The 17,422-nt window shown below is 38.2% G+C and overlaps 1 protein-coding gene, 1 non-coding gene and 2 pseudogenes across 2 annotated transcripts; 2 read left to right on the forward strand and 2 right to left on the reverse strand.

The window, feature by feature from the left end:
- The window catches only part of LOC101297831, a 33,904-nt pseudogene extending 20,789 nt beyond the window's left edge, over window positions 1-13,115 (reverse strand).
- LOC101305066 lies at window positions 654-2,099 on the forward strand. Its single transcript, XM_004297735.1, has 2 exons — window positions 654-802; window positions 1,140-2,099. Exons 1-2 carry the CDS (start codon window positions 718-720, stop codon window positions 1,847-1,849), a joined length of 795 nt encoding a protein of 264 aa, XP_004297783.1. The 5' UTR covers window positions 654-717; the 3' UTR covers window positions 1,850-2,099.
- Window positions 13,116-14,221: 1,106 nt separating the features above from the next.
- On the forward strand, window positions 14,222-15,236 carry LOC101305657. The gene is made up of 3 exons (XR_184559.1): window positions 14,222-14,286; window positions 14,442-14,513; window positions 14,619-15,236. It is a non-coding gene; the product is annotated as an uncharacterized LOC101305657 (transcript).
- Window positions 15,237-16,668: 1,432 nt separating this feature from the next.
- The window catches only part of LOC101298122, a 16,934-nt pseudogene continuing 16,180 nt past the window's right edge, over window positions 16,669-17,422 (reverse strand).

Consider the following 17,422-nt stretch of genomic DNA (forward strand, 5'->3'; position numbering starts at 1 on the left):
GGAAGCAAGATACCAACATCAAAAGGCGTTCCGTAAGATACAAGAAACCATTAGGCGAAATATAGTCAAAAACAGTCCTCCAGTTTGTATGATAGGTTTCAACCAAAGCTTGATGCAACTGCCTGACAAGGTTACACCTTGTTTCTCGAGTATTAATCACATGTACAGACCCCTTCTTTACTCCAATGATACTCCCACACATATTCAGAATGAACAACTCCCATGGGCGACTACATTTCAAATCTTTCACGAGCTTCTCATGTAGTTCAGAATCAACACTACCGGACCCCAGAATAATCATTGCTAGCCTTCCAACTTGCCCATAGGAAAGCTCAATAGTTGAGCTGGTATAATCAACAACGAGTTGTTTGAGAAGTTTTTTAAAAGCATCACTTTGTCTAAGAAGAATCATATTCCCTCTCAGAGTTTTTCTCCAATCAAAAGGAAATATGCAAGCAACAATACTTTCAGCTGACAGATCAACAAATTTCCTTAGATTAGACGAGTAGTATTATCCTCGCTCTGATCTATTGGGAATACTTCAGTGGCTATCTTGGGCCAACGACCCAATAATAGATGGAAATAACAGCCCAGCCCAAACCGGACCGACTGCGATCTCCGAAATAAAAGGGGAATAAGAAACTTAATCTACCATTCCCTTTCGTTATCTATCTTTCACGCTCTCATAGAAATCTCGGACCCTAAGAAGAAAAAATTATGGCTACCGCAACCGAAACGAGCTCCCAGCAAGATGTGAAAAAACTGACCTTCTCCTTTGAGCATCTCGGCGCCTCTTCTCCCGGTATGAATTTCTTCGTTCAATTTTTCTCGTATGTTTTGGGATGCGAATTGTCTCTTATCTGTTACTTTCGAATTTAGATCTGAAAGTTGTTGTCTCTTATCTCTACTATGTGCTCTATTGCTTTTATTACAATCTGGTGTTTGTGTAATTGGCTTTTACAAACCCCTATGCTCGGAGTTGTTGCCGGAATTTATGTAATTTTTGGTAAAGCTAGAGTCAAACGTGATATCCCAGGACTTGTTTAATGGGTATAATGTTGCATAAAGTTATACAATCATTTAAGATTCTGATTTTCTTATCTTTTATGGGTATCTAACAATGGAACTTAAACAAACAGGTTCCTATACCCCCGTCCCATTAAGGTCGGAGGTGGTGCCTTACAATGAGGATTCTAAGGTGGACCGCAAACAAACTGCCGCCTATGTTCCAATGGGGGGTGAAGATGATTTTTACATAGACATGTCCCAGTTCGCATTGTCTCGCATTAATGAGGGTTCTAAGGTGAACTGCAAACGAACAGCCACCGATATACCTGATGTCTTGGGGTCTGCGATCAGACGATCAGTCTTGGGGCCTGTGATCAGAGGACCAGTGTCGGGCGAAGGTGCTTATAAACACAAAAGACCGTGTGTGCCTTGTAATGAGTGTTCTAAGGAGCACCCCTCTTTTCCTTCTTGCCCTTATGTGCTTTGTGATCTTTGTCATGACCGTCACTACCCTATTTATTGCCCTAGCGTGCCTTGTCAAGTTTGTTATCAGGATCTTCACCTTACTCCTTATTGCCCTTACTTTCACCTTATCCCACAGGGTGCAGCTTTTGACCGTGACAACTATGAAGTAGTTTGTTGCTGTGGTAATGAATTTAATGAGGAAAAGTGGGTTTGTACCTATTGTACTGGGAGAAATGCACTGCTGAAGCGTAAGTATTGTTCCATTTGTGATAGTAGCTGGAAACAGCACAGCACCCATGAATGCCCCAAGGACAAGGTCCTTGCTACCGAGTCTAAGTCGATTAGGGACCCATTATCTTTGTCAGGGCGAACATGATTCCATATGATGTGGTCTGTTCTCTAAGAGCCCCATGAGGAACTGTTTCAACACCTTCTGTGTTTGTGGACACATGCATGAAAGATGGCAAGTTTACTGTGTTTATGAAATAAGCTAACGATTAGTTTTTGTTTTTTCTGGAAAATAGACCGGTTGCACCAGAGAGGATTTGGTTAATGTAAGGTTAATGCTACTGTAATTAAAGGCACCTCTAACAGTATCTGAAATTTGCTATTTACTATGTTCTGTAGGATTTGTTTGTTTTTTTTTCTTTTCTCTTTTTGATCCTTTGAATTTTGGTTTTCTTGTCGCGCAGAAACTCTAGGATTTGTTAATACCTCTATTCTGCATCAAACATTCAATGAAACAAGATTTGGTAGTGGCAACATAACCTTGGAAGCAAGGTACAAACATTAGAAGGTGTTTAATAAGCTATAAGAAACAGGCCTCCGGTCTGCATGATAGTTTTCAACCAAAGCTTGATGCAACTGCCTGGCATGAAACGCCTCCCTTGTTTCTCGAGCATGTACATACCCCCTTCTGTTCTCCGATGATACTCCCACACATATTCAGGATGCACAGCTACATTTCAATTTTTTCTCGAGCTTCCAACTTGCCCATTGGACAGCTTGATTGTTGAGCTGGTATATTGAACGACGAGAAGCAACATTTTGTCTAAGAAGAATCATGTTCATACATGATACATCTTTGCTGCGACACAAATCTGGTTAAGAGTCCAGGTCTGGAAGGAAACTGAATCGGAATTCTTGATAATGAACTGGTAGAGTTCTTCAAGCTTGTTCAAAACATTATTGCTAATAGGGATTAGTTTGCAACTCCAAAAACTCCGAACAGCCAAAAGAATTTGGAAATAGTGTGGTGACCAATTCTCCATTCTTCAGAATATATCTCTTATCTAGGTCTATACCTCTAACCCAAGAAGCATCAAACACGAGTGAAATATAGACCGGTTTCAGATGAAAATCCCTCCATTCTCCCAGGTAATGCAGAAAGAGATCTCCATAGCTTCCTTTTTTGTTAACATCTTGGGCTTCCTGATGTTCAAAATATTTGACCTCTATCTATGGAGCCAGACTCTCCCGTCCGACAGCGTCTATAGACACGCCGCCGTCAGATGGAGGCTACATGTTTTTGAAACCCCTAGCACAGCGGCAGAGAGTAACAGAAAAATTAACTATGCGATGTACTTGATCGAATAATTTTGATATTGAATGTTTAGAACTTTGCAAAACAACGAATTGTTTCTAATTTTGTTATATTTTTTTTTAATCAATTTACCACTACGCCAAGTAGAGAAGAAATTCAAATTCCACCCCACCACTGAATTTGAAATCCAAACCCAGCTATCAAAACTAAAATAAACAACACTACTATAATTTTGGGTCTCAAGTTAGAAATATCCAAAAGCTGACAATTCAAACTACTTGGAACCTGTAAACTGGGCTTAAATGGTACAAAAACATCATCAAATAGCACAAAAATCCACAGGATGTCCCAATATCTTCAGTCTTCCTTAACCAAGTCCGTAAACGATGTCATCCTAGCAGCTCTATCAAATACCTCCCTGCTAGCATACGCTAGATAATAATCACAAATTTCACCGTCTGTGTTGGTATAAGTTTGCTGCCGAATATGGTTTCCAAAAACATTACACGAACCGAACCAATTCTTGCAACAATCTGGTGAGGACAGTTTGACAAGGTAAACCAGAAAGCCTGTTGGAGAACATAACCAAAGTATACTTTTCCTACGTAGACCTGTGTCAAAGCTATAAAACCAAAACAAAAAAGACATGTTATGTGACTTATGTCTAACAGTTTAACAGAATACATAATACAGAATACATATACACATACACATACACAGTTTTACAGAATACACACAACAATTTTACAGAATACAGAATACACACAGACATACACATAACAGTTTTACAGAACACACATAACAGTTTTACAGAATACAGAATACACATACACATAATAGTTTTACAGAATACACATATACATACACATACACATAACAGTTTTACATAATACATACACATACACATATTTTACAGAATACATACACATACAAATACACAGTTCTACAGAATACACATACACATAACAGTTTTACAGAATACAAAATACACATACACATAACAGTTTTACAGAATACATACACATACACATACCTTCGTAGATGTAATTCCAAATCCAATGGACTCAAGATGCGTTCATCTGTGTTTTGAATGATGAAAATCATGGTTTTTCCATCATAAAACTTGTTTTCATACTCAATTTTATGACGATACAACTCATCGAACACAGATCCTTCAAACAAAAGCTTCGATTCCCCGCGTTTTATAGAATAAACTGTCAAAAATATATAAAATGGGAGAAACTCAATAATTTTTAGCTCTAATATTTAAAATGGAAAAAAATATGACAATATACCTTGAATAACTCCACCAGTGTAAGGATCATTCTTTGCCGCTTCCATTAATTCTTTGACTAAGGCATCCATGTCCCTTGCTGATTCTGGCCTGGTAGAATTGTAAAAATAATTGAAATATAAGAATAATTATTATTAGTTACAGGGGAAACATAAAAAAGCATTCACATATTCTAAAGAAACTAATAAGAATTATTTTTTTTTTTTTACATACTTTCTTAACTGACATAATCCGAGCAAGCTTCCACTTCCAGATCCAAAAACATTATCTTTTACGTTGATCGCCTGATCAAGCCCATCCCCCACAAGCCTAACATCATGTGCCTACAAGAAAAAACAATAGTTAAATGTTAGATCTTTTATTTATAAAAAAAAAATAATGTTTGAGCTTTGATTTATATCAAAAAGGAGAAATTCGATATAATTTAAGACATTTTGAGTCAATTTAGCTTATTTACTATGTCCTAATTGGTACATTGTGGGTGTTAAAACTTGGGTGAATATATGTCTATGAGGTATTTCAAAAATTGGGTATAGATTAAAATTCACAAACAAAAATCTATATCAAAACACATACCTATTTATCAGGAATCCAAGAACATAAGTGAACAAAAGAACGGTGATCCTTTACAGGGTCCAATGGAGACTCATGAAAGTACTCAATGGCAGCCCTGCCAACTTGAGCAAGAGTAAATGGCATTTGACTTCTTTTTTTTATGCTCATTCATTTGTTCATTGACACGCTGTTTCATCTTCTGGCACCTGATGGCATCTCCACATAGAGTGGCATAAACATTTGGAACGATCTCTATGAACTTCTGATCATTAAAGCTCAGCAGAAGCTCATAACCAGTTCTCTTATGTTTTGGATCGACCGCTGGAAATCAAACATAAATACGTGAACATTATTAAGTCTCACTTAAACATATACATACACACACAAAGCAATTTGAATGTACCTTTATATGTTTGACTCTTTAGTGAATCAACACCAACTAGTAGCTCTGTTGGCGAACAGCGTATCCAAAAAACTGTGGTCCCGTGACATGATCCCATGAAATACTGAGTAAGCTCAGCCTCAGTGTTGCTCTCATGCAGACTAAGGTACTCCGGGTCCTTCAAACTTGGCCAGCTCTTTGGAACTTCCAGATCACTGATCACAAAATGTAAAACACAAGGAGACCAATAATTAGATAAAAGTTCAGAAAAGAAGAAAAATATGTATATTATATCACTGCTAAGAGTAGAGTCATTATTTATAAAATCATGGACGAAAAGAAAACGCTGATTATCTGGAATATATTCTGGAAGGTAAAATGACATACCCCTCGAGACATTTCTCCTTACACAGATTAATATACTCATCTGTATATTTGTTTAACATATTGTCCATGCGATTTACCAACTCTGGGATATCCTCTATAGGCATTATGTCCCAAATCTTCAATACTTGTATATATCTCAAATCCTTTGCTATGTCTGTTGTGCAAACAATATATAGGTCTTCAACCTTAAATTTCTTCAGGATCAGTGAAGAGTTACCACAAAGTATATCTGAACTTTGCATCTTCGGTCTCCAGCCACTGGCAAGCTTTAGTAGAACATTTATCACTGACCTCTTCAAACTGACTGACTTCAGTTTCTTGAATGAATTCAAAAAATCATCGCTAAAAAGTACCTGAAGATTTATTATAGAGCAGAACATCCAATTTCAGAAACTTTTGATAAGTTCACATTAGGTTCTTAGAAATTTAGGGGCGATCAAGAAGTAATAACAAAAATCAATATCTTCAATTACCTTCCATCTAGCTCTTCTGAAAAGTACACTGTCAGAATTAAGCAAATCATCTAGTTGGTCGAACTGTTTCTTCACTTGTAGTATGGCCTTGGCTAAATCCTCGTCTTCATCAGCATTAAAAAAGCATTGGCGATTTTTGGCATCAAGGACCAAGGCCTCCCAAACAGACTCACTTTCACATAGCGTTCTTTCATTCCCCAAAATCCACAGGCAGTGCCTGCAAACATCAGAGAACCAGAAGTTATATCCATCAAGCTAATTAAAAAAGATGCAAAAGCATACAGGTTTATGTAGGACATACCTTGCCCTTGTAAGAGCAACATTAATTATCTGCGGTTTTGAAATAAACTCAAGTGACTGTTGACAATTGGATCGTACAGTGGAAAATATAATGATGTCCTCTTCCCCACCCTGGAACCCGTCAACTGTCTTCACTTTCACTATAAATCCATCAAGATTATTATATTTCTTTCCAAGTTTGTCCTCGATTGCAACTACTTGAGCAGCATATGAAGAAACTACACCAATACTGAGATTCTGTTTTGAATCAATCCATTCTGTTACAAAAAGAAAACCGAAAGCCATCAATTGTCAGTATGAAAAGATAAAGATGATAGAATTTCTACAGTTACGTGCTTGTTTGAGAAAATGATTCAAGGAATTATACTACCAATGCTTAAAACCTTCATTTCTACTACAGGATTTATAATAGATAAATAAATAAACCATATACAATGATCATGCATCAGAAGAAGAAAAGAAAAAAAAAAAAAAACCTATTCAGTCTTGTAAACTATATATATTCACCACCTAAATGGAACCAGTCCCACCAGAAGCTATGAAGCACAGGGCAGATATAAGAAGTCTTGCATGCAGTACAAAAACTCTTAGATGAGCTTTAGCTTTTCTAAATGGAATAAATATTTATCCTTACTAACAAAATATTAAACTTTCAAGTCAATGCTATGCATACACCAAAGACAATTTGAAATTTATTAACAAATATGACCAGATCAGAAGCTGAAGTGCACCGTCACATAAAATAAAATGAAGCAAGTTAAAAATTGAAAAAATAAAATGAGATGAGAACACAAGGAAGAATGCAACGATATACCTATGTACAAATTCTGCAGTATTTGTGAAACAACAGCAACCTCAACCATATTCTTCCGACTACATCCATCCTCGTCTTTCTCTTCTTGTCCACCAATTACATTGATAAAAGAGTAAGGACCAAACATTGACCCTTTAAGATAACTTTCCTCCTGGCCTCTCCTTTTGATATATGGAGCATCCAGGATCATGTTATTGTAGAAACTAGAATTTGGGAAGGAACTGATTGATGGATGCATCCTGTACTGCATATTCAGGAGGTGTTTTGAGTGACCAACTAAGCTTAACCTCTCAAACAAGCTTCTTGCAAAACCAGCTTCATCAGAAACCTACAGAAGTAAGGAATTTAGCATAAAGTATACATAAATAAGAAGTGGAACAAAAACTGATAGGACGAGTAAAGACATGACATCTACTTACAGTGCTCTTTACTATAGCAGGTAACTGACATTCGTCACCAACAAGAACAGCATGCCTCACACCTGGTAGTTGAAGGGGGATTGTTGATTCACACTCTTTCAATTGTGCAGCTTCGTCAATAACCACAATGCTTAATGGCTCCATTGCCAGTTTATGCAACTTATATGAGCTGGATGCAGTGCAAAATATCAAGGAAGCACTTTTGAAAACAAAATGCCATTAGAGACTCTTGCTTCATAAAGTCCGGAAGATCAAGTTTTCTAAGAGAGTCAAATAGTTTATGCAAAACTTTAAGGCATTCTCTTCTATTTGTGAATAGAAGAAAAGAGTTATCAACACATGTCTCTGATATGTCTTCTACATCAGAACGAGAGAAAATGTCTTCAAGTGCTTCAGGAGCAACATTACCTTGAAACAACAATGATTCAAAGGAATCTACCAGGTTGACAAGCGAAACCATGCTTTGGAAAATATCTGCGGAAATGTGATTTTTCGCCATGTGGGTACAGAAGATAGAAATGCAATATCTTAGAGGTGATGCAATAGAAACAAATCTATCTCTTATAAACTCCAGAAATGTTTTGCACTTGTCCTTGCCAACTTTAGTGACAATTCTACTTTCTTTCACTTGCATTTGGCCTGTAGTCTTCAGTTCCTTCTCAATAGTTAACCCGTTTCCCAGAAAAGTACGGTAGTGAGAAACACCATCTTCAAGACATTCTATCATGGAAGTAAAGCAATGCCTCCAACCAGTCTGTGGCCCTAGGCACTCAACAAGCCTTTTGAGACGGAAATCTAAATATATCTCTTCAATGTCTGAGCCAATTTTGAGTCGCTCCTTATTCCCAAATAGAAGAACTTTTCCCAAAGAACAATACGGAGCATTGGACTCTACTTCAGTCACCATCTTTACAAGGCGAGAAGCAATTTCAGTTATTGCAACATTTGTTGGGGCACAAACAAGAGTCCTGCAATTCATCTGTAGCAGGCTTAAGAGTAGAGTGACAATGGTTTTCGTCTTTCCAGTACCAGGAGGACCCCAAATCAGTTCCACAGCAGACTTGTCACGAGAATGCAGCATTTCAAGACAGGCTAAAACAGTCCCAGTTTGGGATTCACTCAAGCCAGATGATAAACTCTGTACCAATCCCATATTCACAATGTCACTGTTCTTTTCAGAGCAGACACTTTTCTGAGCCTGTAATCAAGCATAAGGTCTTCAGTCAGTTCCAGCAATATATGACAGTTTAAAGAAAGAAAGAGTTACAGATACATATATGATTACATCTAAAAAAACCATTACTTAATTTCAGTGGTACACAAGTATTAGAGTTAAAAGCAAGGGGGAAACATTTGTCATATTTCTTCATGAAATTTAAACCAGAAGATATGGTCTCAATATTAATAAATTATAACTGATATAGTAAAGGTTATTTAGCTGTGTAAAAAAGCTGAATTCACCGAGTAGGTGAGTACTATCTATGGTGTGACCAGTATTACATTACATCTTACATCATCTATAGCTTATGTAACGCAACTATTTCCCATGTTAGTGAATGTACTAACTCAACTAATCAAAATCTACTATCACAATTTACAAAGCTCTCACCACATTATCAGTGCACAGAACCTCCTTGACAATCTTCAAGTTTTTGGACATGTGCAAAGCTTTCCATATTCTTCCATTTGGTATTAAGTTCACTAGGAAAACCATAAACAATGGTGTTGTGCTCTTTAAGACTTTAAGCTCTTTGGAAGCCTTGACTTTAAAATAAAGAGAAGTAGTGTCATCCTTGTTCTCATTTTCTGACACTTTAGTGACTGATCCAAAAGCCCACGACCTCCCTAACCTTTGTAAATCAGAAACAGTTTCAAGTTTAGCATTTGCTAAAACAAAGAGATCACCAGGCAAAGTTTTGTATGGCTCCTTGCCACGGTCATTGAACCTGTTTCGCCAGTAATCAACCTTGACATTGTAGAGCTTTCTTCCATATGGCTTGGCATTTTCAAAAGAAACTACTTTAGCATATGGTGCCCTGTGAATAGTCTCCATACTTGAATGGACTTGTGCTCGTGTTTCTTCTAATAAAGGATACACATAACACCCGAAGTAATGCTCAACAGACTGAAATGACTCAGGAATCTTTTCCACCTACAATAACAAACACAAACAGTAAGTACTTACAAAGATAGAAAAACAATCAGTACTTACTCCTCATTTCATTGGAAAAACTTGAATTCTCTAGAGCCGTTTTTCGCAAAAGCATGAACTATTTACATGAATCTTAAACATATAAGTTAATCCGAAACGCATTTACTCATAGTTTCAGAATTCAAACACAGCACACAATCAAAACAGAGCCTTTTTCTTTTGCACATCTCTGCTCAGCAGTACAAAATGAAAAACAAAACCCACAAAATCAATTACATTTTCACATTGCAGTAAAATCAAAGCATGATGAAAAATTAGAAAACTGAAACAGTTGGGGTTAAAGATTAGGTCTTTCTGAGTCATCAAGATTTGGTGGGCTTTGAGCTACTAAAAAGGAACCTCCTTTCACAACCGTCATCAAGATTCAAGCCATAAAACCTTTCCCATTTCACTCATCTATGCTAAGTAAACATAAAGACGCTACCTTTCCTCAGTAAAAACACGAAAGATGTGATTTTTATGCAGCAAAAGTGAAAACCAATTACCTTGTTCTTGAAGAGACGTTCGTTGAGAACGTCATCAATGGACCAAGAGAAGACTGTATCGGCCAAAAGGTTGGGTCTTTTACCTTTCTTCTTGTGTGAAGCTTCCATCTTCACCTTTTCCAACTCAAAGGCGCTTGCTTTCCTTGTCTGCATTCAAAACAAAGCATGTGATTTTGATTTTGGAACCCACAAAGTTGTGTAGAGAAAGAAAAAGAACTGATTTTGAAGAACAGAAATGAAAGAAGTACATTACATTTTCAACTCTCTGGGATTGAAGCTAGCATGGAGTGTGAAAAGAGAGAGGTGAAGCTTCTGTGTGGAGTAATCGCAAGGGTTTAGAAAGTGAGAGCAAATTGTGAAGGCTTGGAGGAGAAGTAGTTCATCTCTTGACCATTTGACCCTTGTCTTCTTTTTTCTTTTTCTTTTTATGCTTTGTATTGTAAAATGCACATTTATTTAGACGTTGGTTATGTGAAGAGAGTCGTTGGGAGTCCGGACAAGTTCTTCCCACAAAGGTCTTTATATACAAGTGCACTAAATATACAAGTTCATATTTTGTCAAAGTTTAGATTATCAATTTGGACATTTGGGTAGATCAAATCCGAAACAAACGTTGTGTTACAAACTGAAGGTAAATGGTCACTAAAAGGCAAACTGAAGCCCAGTTGTGTACAGTACACCAAGAGAGAAAAGAATATAGAGAAAAATAAATTACACACGGTGTACCTATGCATTGTGTCTCCGTAGCTAGTTTCTCAACTGTAGCCATATTATCATGATGTGGCATCAAAATGTACTAAGAGATACGAAAGCTACCAAGACAATCGAAATGTTTATAACTGACCTTCCATCTAATGTGGCGTAGAATTGCACCAATTCATCCAGCATTTTCAGCACTTGTCTAGATAACTTATGTTCTTCTTTGCCAACACCAGACCATGCAGCAGCGAAAAGCCAAATAATCTTCTCCAAAGCCAACTGAAAAGAACAGTAAGGAAAAATTTAACACTATGAATCGCTGGCTTATCTGAACCATGTAATAACTACTAGAATTACCTTGATTGTTGAGGCATCTGAAAATCTATTGCACTGTTCTCTTCCCTTAGCTTTGTTGGTTTGAAACCCTTTAACTATTTCCCACAAAGGGATAAAAATGGATTGGGAAGTTATTTCTATTCCAATGCTGAAGGGTTTCAGTGGTGTGCCTTTGCCCTTGTGAAGAACGAGCCACAGGATGTTTTGATTTCAGAATTTCACCAGTGCATAGGTTAGCCTTCATGTAGATGCAAATGACATCTGAACAGCAGAACCTTGAACATTCAACCCCGAAACTTGTAACCACCAGAGAATCACGTAAAGATGCAATTCCCTTAAGGACATAACAAAACTCCTTTGGTAGCTGTTCAGAAATGTACTTCCTCCTCAGCATATCCAAAAGAATATCAAAACCCATACCAAATTCAGATAAAGCAAACAAAACACAAAACCCCATCTCTGCATCAGTAGCAAGTAATACATCTTCCAGCATCTTCCAACTCTTGGTACACTTTTTAATCAATTTAATCATATTTATCTTATCAAAAAGAAGTTCCCGAACCACATCAATCAGAAACTGAAGGATGCATCCAAAAGAAATTAAAACATCAGCCACTATTACTCGGTAATATTCCTCTTTATATATTAGCTGTTCAATAAAACAAGATCTTGTAGTGATTGCATAACCTTAGAAGCAACAGATCCAAATCAGAAGGCAATCTACAAGATATAAGGAGCAATCAGGTGATATATGTAGCAGTGTAAACTCCAATTCTTACTATAAGTTTCGAACAATGCATCATGAAACCTCCGCAAAAGAGAACCTCTGGACTGATATTTCCAATTAAAGAGCCTTCAGAAAAGTCTGACTCTCTTTGTTCTACAACAGTGTCAGACACCACAGCACATTCTAGAACTGTTGTATTTTTAGGCTGCTCACTGTTATAACCTTCTGGAAGCTCAGACAGAATATTGTCACATGACACATAGATCCTCAATGAACTTTTTCCAAGGAGAGTTGCAGTCTATATTTTTTACAAGCTTCCCACAAAGTTCATTATCCAGCTTACCAGACCCGAGAATGAAACTTGATTTGGTAGTGACAACATTACCTTGGAAGTAGGATACCAACATCAGAAGGTGTTCAATAAGATACAAGAAACAATTAGGTCAAATGTAGTCAAAAACTTCCTCCAGTTTGCATGATATATAGGTTTCAACCAAAGCTTGATGCAACTGCCTGACAAGAAACACCTCCCTTCTTTTCTCCAATGGCATTCCCACACATAAGGCACTCCCTACATAATCAGAAATAACAACTCCCATGGCCGACTACATTTCAAATGTTCTCGAGCTTGTATAGTTCAGAATCAACAATCCCAGACCCCGGAATAACCTACATGTCAATCTACCGCGTTCACTTCTATTGTTATGCATAGCTAGCTGGCTGAATATCAGATGCTCAGGTGTTCTTCCCTAGGAAAAGCTCTGAACAGTATCTGACCATTTCCCCGGAGAATGATCACTGCTGCTGTTCAAAGACAGTATAGCATCTGCCCTCGAATCCCTTATCATGCTCAAAACCTTTCTCATTGTAGGTCTGTTCTCTGGTGTAATCGAAACACAAGCCATTGCAATATTAAGAAGCGCCTGAAGTTTCTCCTCTGATGCCTCATTGCCAGAGCTGACAGGTTCTGTCTCCTCGCGAACGGAACGAACCCATCGAGGAATGTTTTGAGTCATGTTCAAATAGAGGCAATACATGCATGGGAAAACAAATTCTCATGTACCCAGTCCCTTTCTTTTCCACACCAAGTTCAGTTTCTCCTTACTGCAATCCTCCTCCATCAACCATTTCAGCCCCTAACATATACATTAAGATTAATAATCCAACTCTCAACCAATTTAGTACCCCAAGTAGGATCAAAGCATGCTACCTTAATCCAAATTCCAACTCTCCACAAAGTACTTCGGTTGTTCCTTCATTGAATTTGAAAGCTCGGAGTTCCTTAATCAAATAAAATTCATCGCAAATCAGAAACGAAGTCTCAATTTGGCCTTAACAAAACGAATTAGATGGTCCACACGCCGCGGCGTTTGCCGGAGTTGAAAGTCTGAATCATGGTGTTTCGGGTAAACCAGAGCCGCTGACTTCACCATGGAAGTTTAGATGTGGCCGGAGAAGGTGAATCGATCCTTCCTTGCTGCGAAGGGGCGTACGTGATCGTCCGGCATCGGGGGTGGCTGAAGGCTTTGAGGATCGCATATGGCTACATGCCTGCATGTGAGGTTCAGATTGGGTTTTGGTCGGTTTGGAAGTCTGTTTCAATGCATAAAAAATAGCTTGGGTTGGGCTTGATAATGGGTTGGGCTTGTTTTTTGGTAGGCCTAGTTATTTAGGGTTTTAATATATTTTTTTAGGTTTTCAATCTGTTAACGTGGAACTTGGGGTAACCCCCTCTGCGTAGGGTGGTCTAGGTTGCGCCTGGCTCTGTTCTTTTGAGTTTCATCACATGATGATTGCATTAAGTTATTTTAGGGTATCTCTGCATGGCTTAATTCTTACGTGGCCCCTCTGAGGCAAATCATGTATATGTAATCTCATTTTTTATTGAATACAAAGCCGTACGTCTTTCCTCTCAAAAAAGAGTTTTGGCTATCTTGGGCCAACGATCCATTAAGCTTATAATAGATGGATCCACAATTGAAATAACAAACCCAACCGACTGCGATCTCCGATATAAAAAGGGAATAAGAAACCTAATCTATCTACCATTCCCTTTCGTTATCTATCTTTCACGCTCGAACCCTAAGAAGAAAAAATTATGGCTACTGCAACCGAAACGAGCTCCCAGCAAGATGTGAAAAAACTAATTAACCTTCTCCTTTGAGAATCTCGCCGCCTCTTCTCCCGGTATGAATTTCTTCGTTCAATTTTTCTCATATGTTTTGGGATTTTTCAACAGTTTGTTGCGAATGTTTTTGATAAAAATATGATTATTGATTGTGAAAAATATATATGTTACTTTATAATCTCAGATCTGAAGTTGTTGTTGTTGCTCTTGTCAGGTAAAAAGAAACAGTTGGGTTCCAGATCTGGAAGCAGCGATGGAAAAGGCTACACGGCATCCGATGATTCAGGTTTTCTGCTTAATTCGTTCCCCTTTCGTTTATTAAACTAAAGATGATGCTCCCAATCATGCCGGGAAAACCACGTTGTTGTCCTTTATGTATAAGTCTTTACAGATCTACGGCATTAGGAGCTCGAAGATACCAACCCCCGTACAAATACTCCACTTATGCACAAAATTTCTTGAGGCATTTCAAAGCAGTTGATGCTCCCATCCTGGTGACTTCATCATATTGATCAACCCCTGCATCATATGCAAGCATTCGTAACGCACCTATCATTTTTTGTTCTGGGAGCAATCCCAGCTTTCTTGTGACATTTGGCTTCTGTTTCCAAAAATCGTCGAAATTGCAAAGGTCCGCCATGATGCGATTGAATACTGGTTTTTGCATTTGATAACGCTGACAAAAAATTGTGTTGCTATACACTAGACGCTCGACAAAGTAATCCTTCATCATGTTAGCCCCTCTTGATTGCCTGTGTCTTTCGACGTTATAGGCACAACCAAGTCGTGAACCACGACCTTAAGGAGTCTGCATCTGCATATGGTGATATTGGGCAACCAATGCAGCGGCTTGAGCATTGTTGGACCGAATCTGCATAATATGCTCTTCATCTTCTTCATCTCTCGCTCTCAAATAATTTCTAGTACAATCCATGAAAATGGTGAGAAGTGAAATAGATGATGATATCTGAGTTTAGAAGGAGGAGATGAATGTGTGAATGTAGAATGAGTTTAAAGCTTATTTATTGACGTTTTTAGGAGACAAACTGTTATCGTCTACACACGTGGCATGTCATGATTTGCTTGAAATCCTATCCAAAATCATCTCAATTATTTTTGACGATAACGATATATGAAAAAGACATGTGTCGTCTGTTTAAATTCCAACAACCACCCAGATACAAACTCCATCTCATAAACCAAACCCACATACCGGAATCACAAAAGCCAGAGTCTTGCCGGAGCCGGTCTTGGCGGCGCCCAGAATGTCCCTTCCGCAGAGCGCGTGTGGCAAACACGCGCGCTGGATATCGGTCATGTCGGTGTACCTGGACTGCCGCAAGGCGTCCTTGGTCTTCTTGGAGACGGGGAGCTCGGCGAACCTGGTGGCGCCGGCGTAGCGGGAGAAGGACGTGGGGTCCACGCGCCCGATGGGGGCGTTGGAGGGGAGAGGCGGGAGGGACATTGGGTTGGAGCCGCAGTCGGGTTTCTGGGATTCGATCCATGAATTGAGGAGCTTGATTTCTTCGACCTCTGATAGCAGCTTTTGCTTCCGCGTTGTTTTCGATATGGGTTTTCTCATTGCTGCTCTCTCTGCGACGACGACGTTAGGTTTTTGGGGTTTTAAACTGATGAGGGTTTAAGCCTTTACGGCTTTACGTGAAAATGTAAAAGTTAACTTAAACAAAACAAAAAGGGTAAATTTTCTCTTGTTTTTACTTTTTATTTTTTTATCAGTTAAATAACCCCGGATACTAAAACGAGAGTCTGGTGTGAGTAATCATATTGCACTCATTCGTCTATTTTATTATGATCATGGCTTCATCTATAATCATTCTCAAAAAATACCACCAAGTCGTGACGCGTACCATATTTTAACCAGTAATTAGTTAGTCTCATTTATAATTATTTTTTAAAAAATATGTGTCAATGACAAAATAAAATGTGTTAATAGCATCACATTTTTCTTATTATTCTCAACCTTGTCAGATGAATCATATTGCACTCACTCGTCTATTTGTTATGATCATTTTTCTTTAAAGTACTACTCATGGTAATTGTATAAAAAACTTACGATTTGCAAGTTAACTAATTTAGCCATCGATCAATTCTCATTGATTTTACAATTCTATTCATTGATTTGCAAGCAACTTGCGATTTGAGACTCCAATAATGTAGTTGTCTATGTAGAAATATTGTCGTTCTCATTTAACACAAATAACATAAAAAGGGGAACGGTGAGGCCGTGAGGGAGCCTTTTCCTTCCCGCTTATCATCAACAAGGACCAAACTTTACACCAAAAATACTACGTAAGAGGGATAGGATAACACAAAATGGCAGAAAATGAGAAAGTTGCTCGGTATCATAACAATGATTAAACACATTCAACTAGCAAATTCAGCTTAGGAAGTTCTGGACACGTACATTTCCCTCCGTTTTGTCACACTTTTCTGCTGTAAAATGGTTGCCGGACCCAGACAATGGTCTCGAGTTCCTTTCCAGCAAGTTTGACATTGTGCTCCAAAAACAGCTGCGAAAATTCAGGTTCTATCTTTTCAGGCCAATAAATCCTCTCCCCCCTCGTGAGCAACCTCCTGCTAAGTTGTGCAACTGTAGATATTTTGTTCCGGAGTTCTTGTTCACTAAGAACAATAGAGAAAAATGAACAACCAATGAGGCACCAAGCAAAGAAGGTTAATCAAAAGGTTGCAGTATCGGAAATCGAACTGACCTCCCATCTAATGCCGCATAAAGTTGCATTAAATCATCAAGCATTGTCATCACTTCTCCAGATAATATTTGTTCAAATGCGTTCGGACAGCGTGCAGACCACACAGAAGTTAAAAGGAAAACAAATTTTTCCAACTCCAACTGAAATGCCATCAAGTAATGAGGAATATTATCTACTACAACTGCTGCTCATAATGTGAACCAAATAACAAAAAGTAATGATCCACTTACCTTTTTGTTGAGGCATCTGAAATAAACTCCTCTGATGAACTCTTTTTCACCTCCTGCAAGCCTTCCAATATATCCCACAAGTGATCAAAATCCTTAGGGAGGTTCCCGCTGTTTTTCACCTCATCTGCTTCCAGACCTGAGTCGGGTTGAAGAAGCTTAGAACTTTTGATCTCAGCCTCATCCGAATCAAAGCAGAAGGCCCAGCACAATCATTAGCATTAGCTTCTCCAAAA

Source organism: Fragaria vesca, linkage group LG4 (genome assembly GCF_000184155.1).
Source record: "Fragaria vesca subsp. vesca linkage group LG4, FraVesHawaii_1.0, whole genome shotgun sequence".
Taxonomy (NCBI): Eukaryota; Viridiplantae; Streptophyta; class Magnoliopsida; order Rosales; family Rosaceae; genus Fragaria; species Fragaria vesca.

Excerpts from the sequence above, each read along its gene's own strand:
- LOC101305066 (XM_004297735.1), top strand. The coding sequence starts at position 718 with ATGGCTACCGCAACCGAAACGAGCTCCCAGCAAGATGTGAAAAAACTG. Across the intron at positions 803-1,139 it reads TCTCGGCGCCTCTTCTCCCG|GTTCCTATACCCCCGTCCCA; the intron begins GTATGAATTTCT and ends TTAAACAAACAG.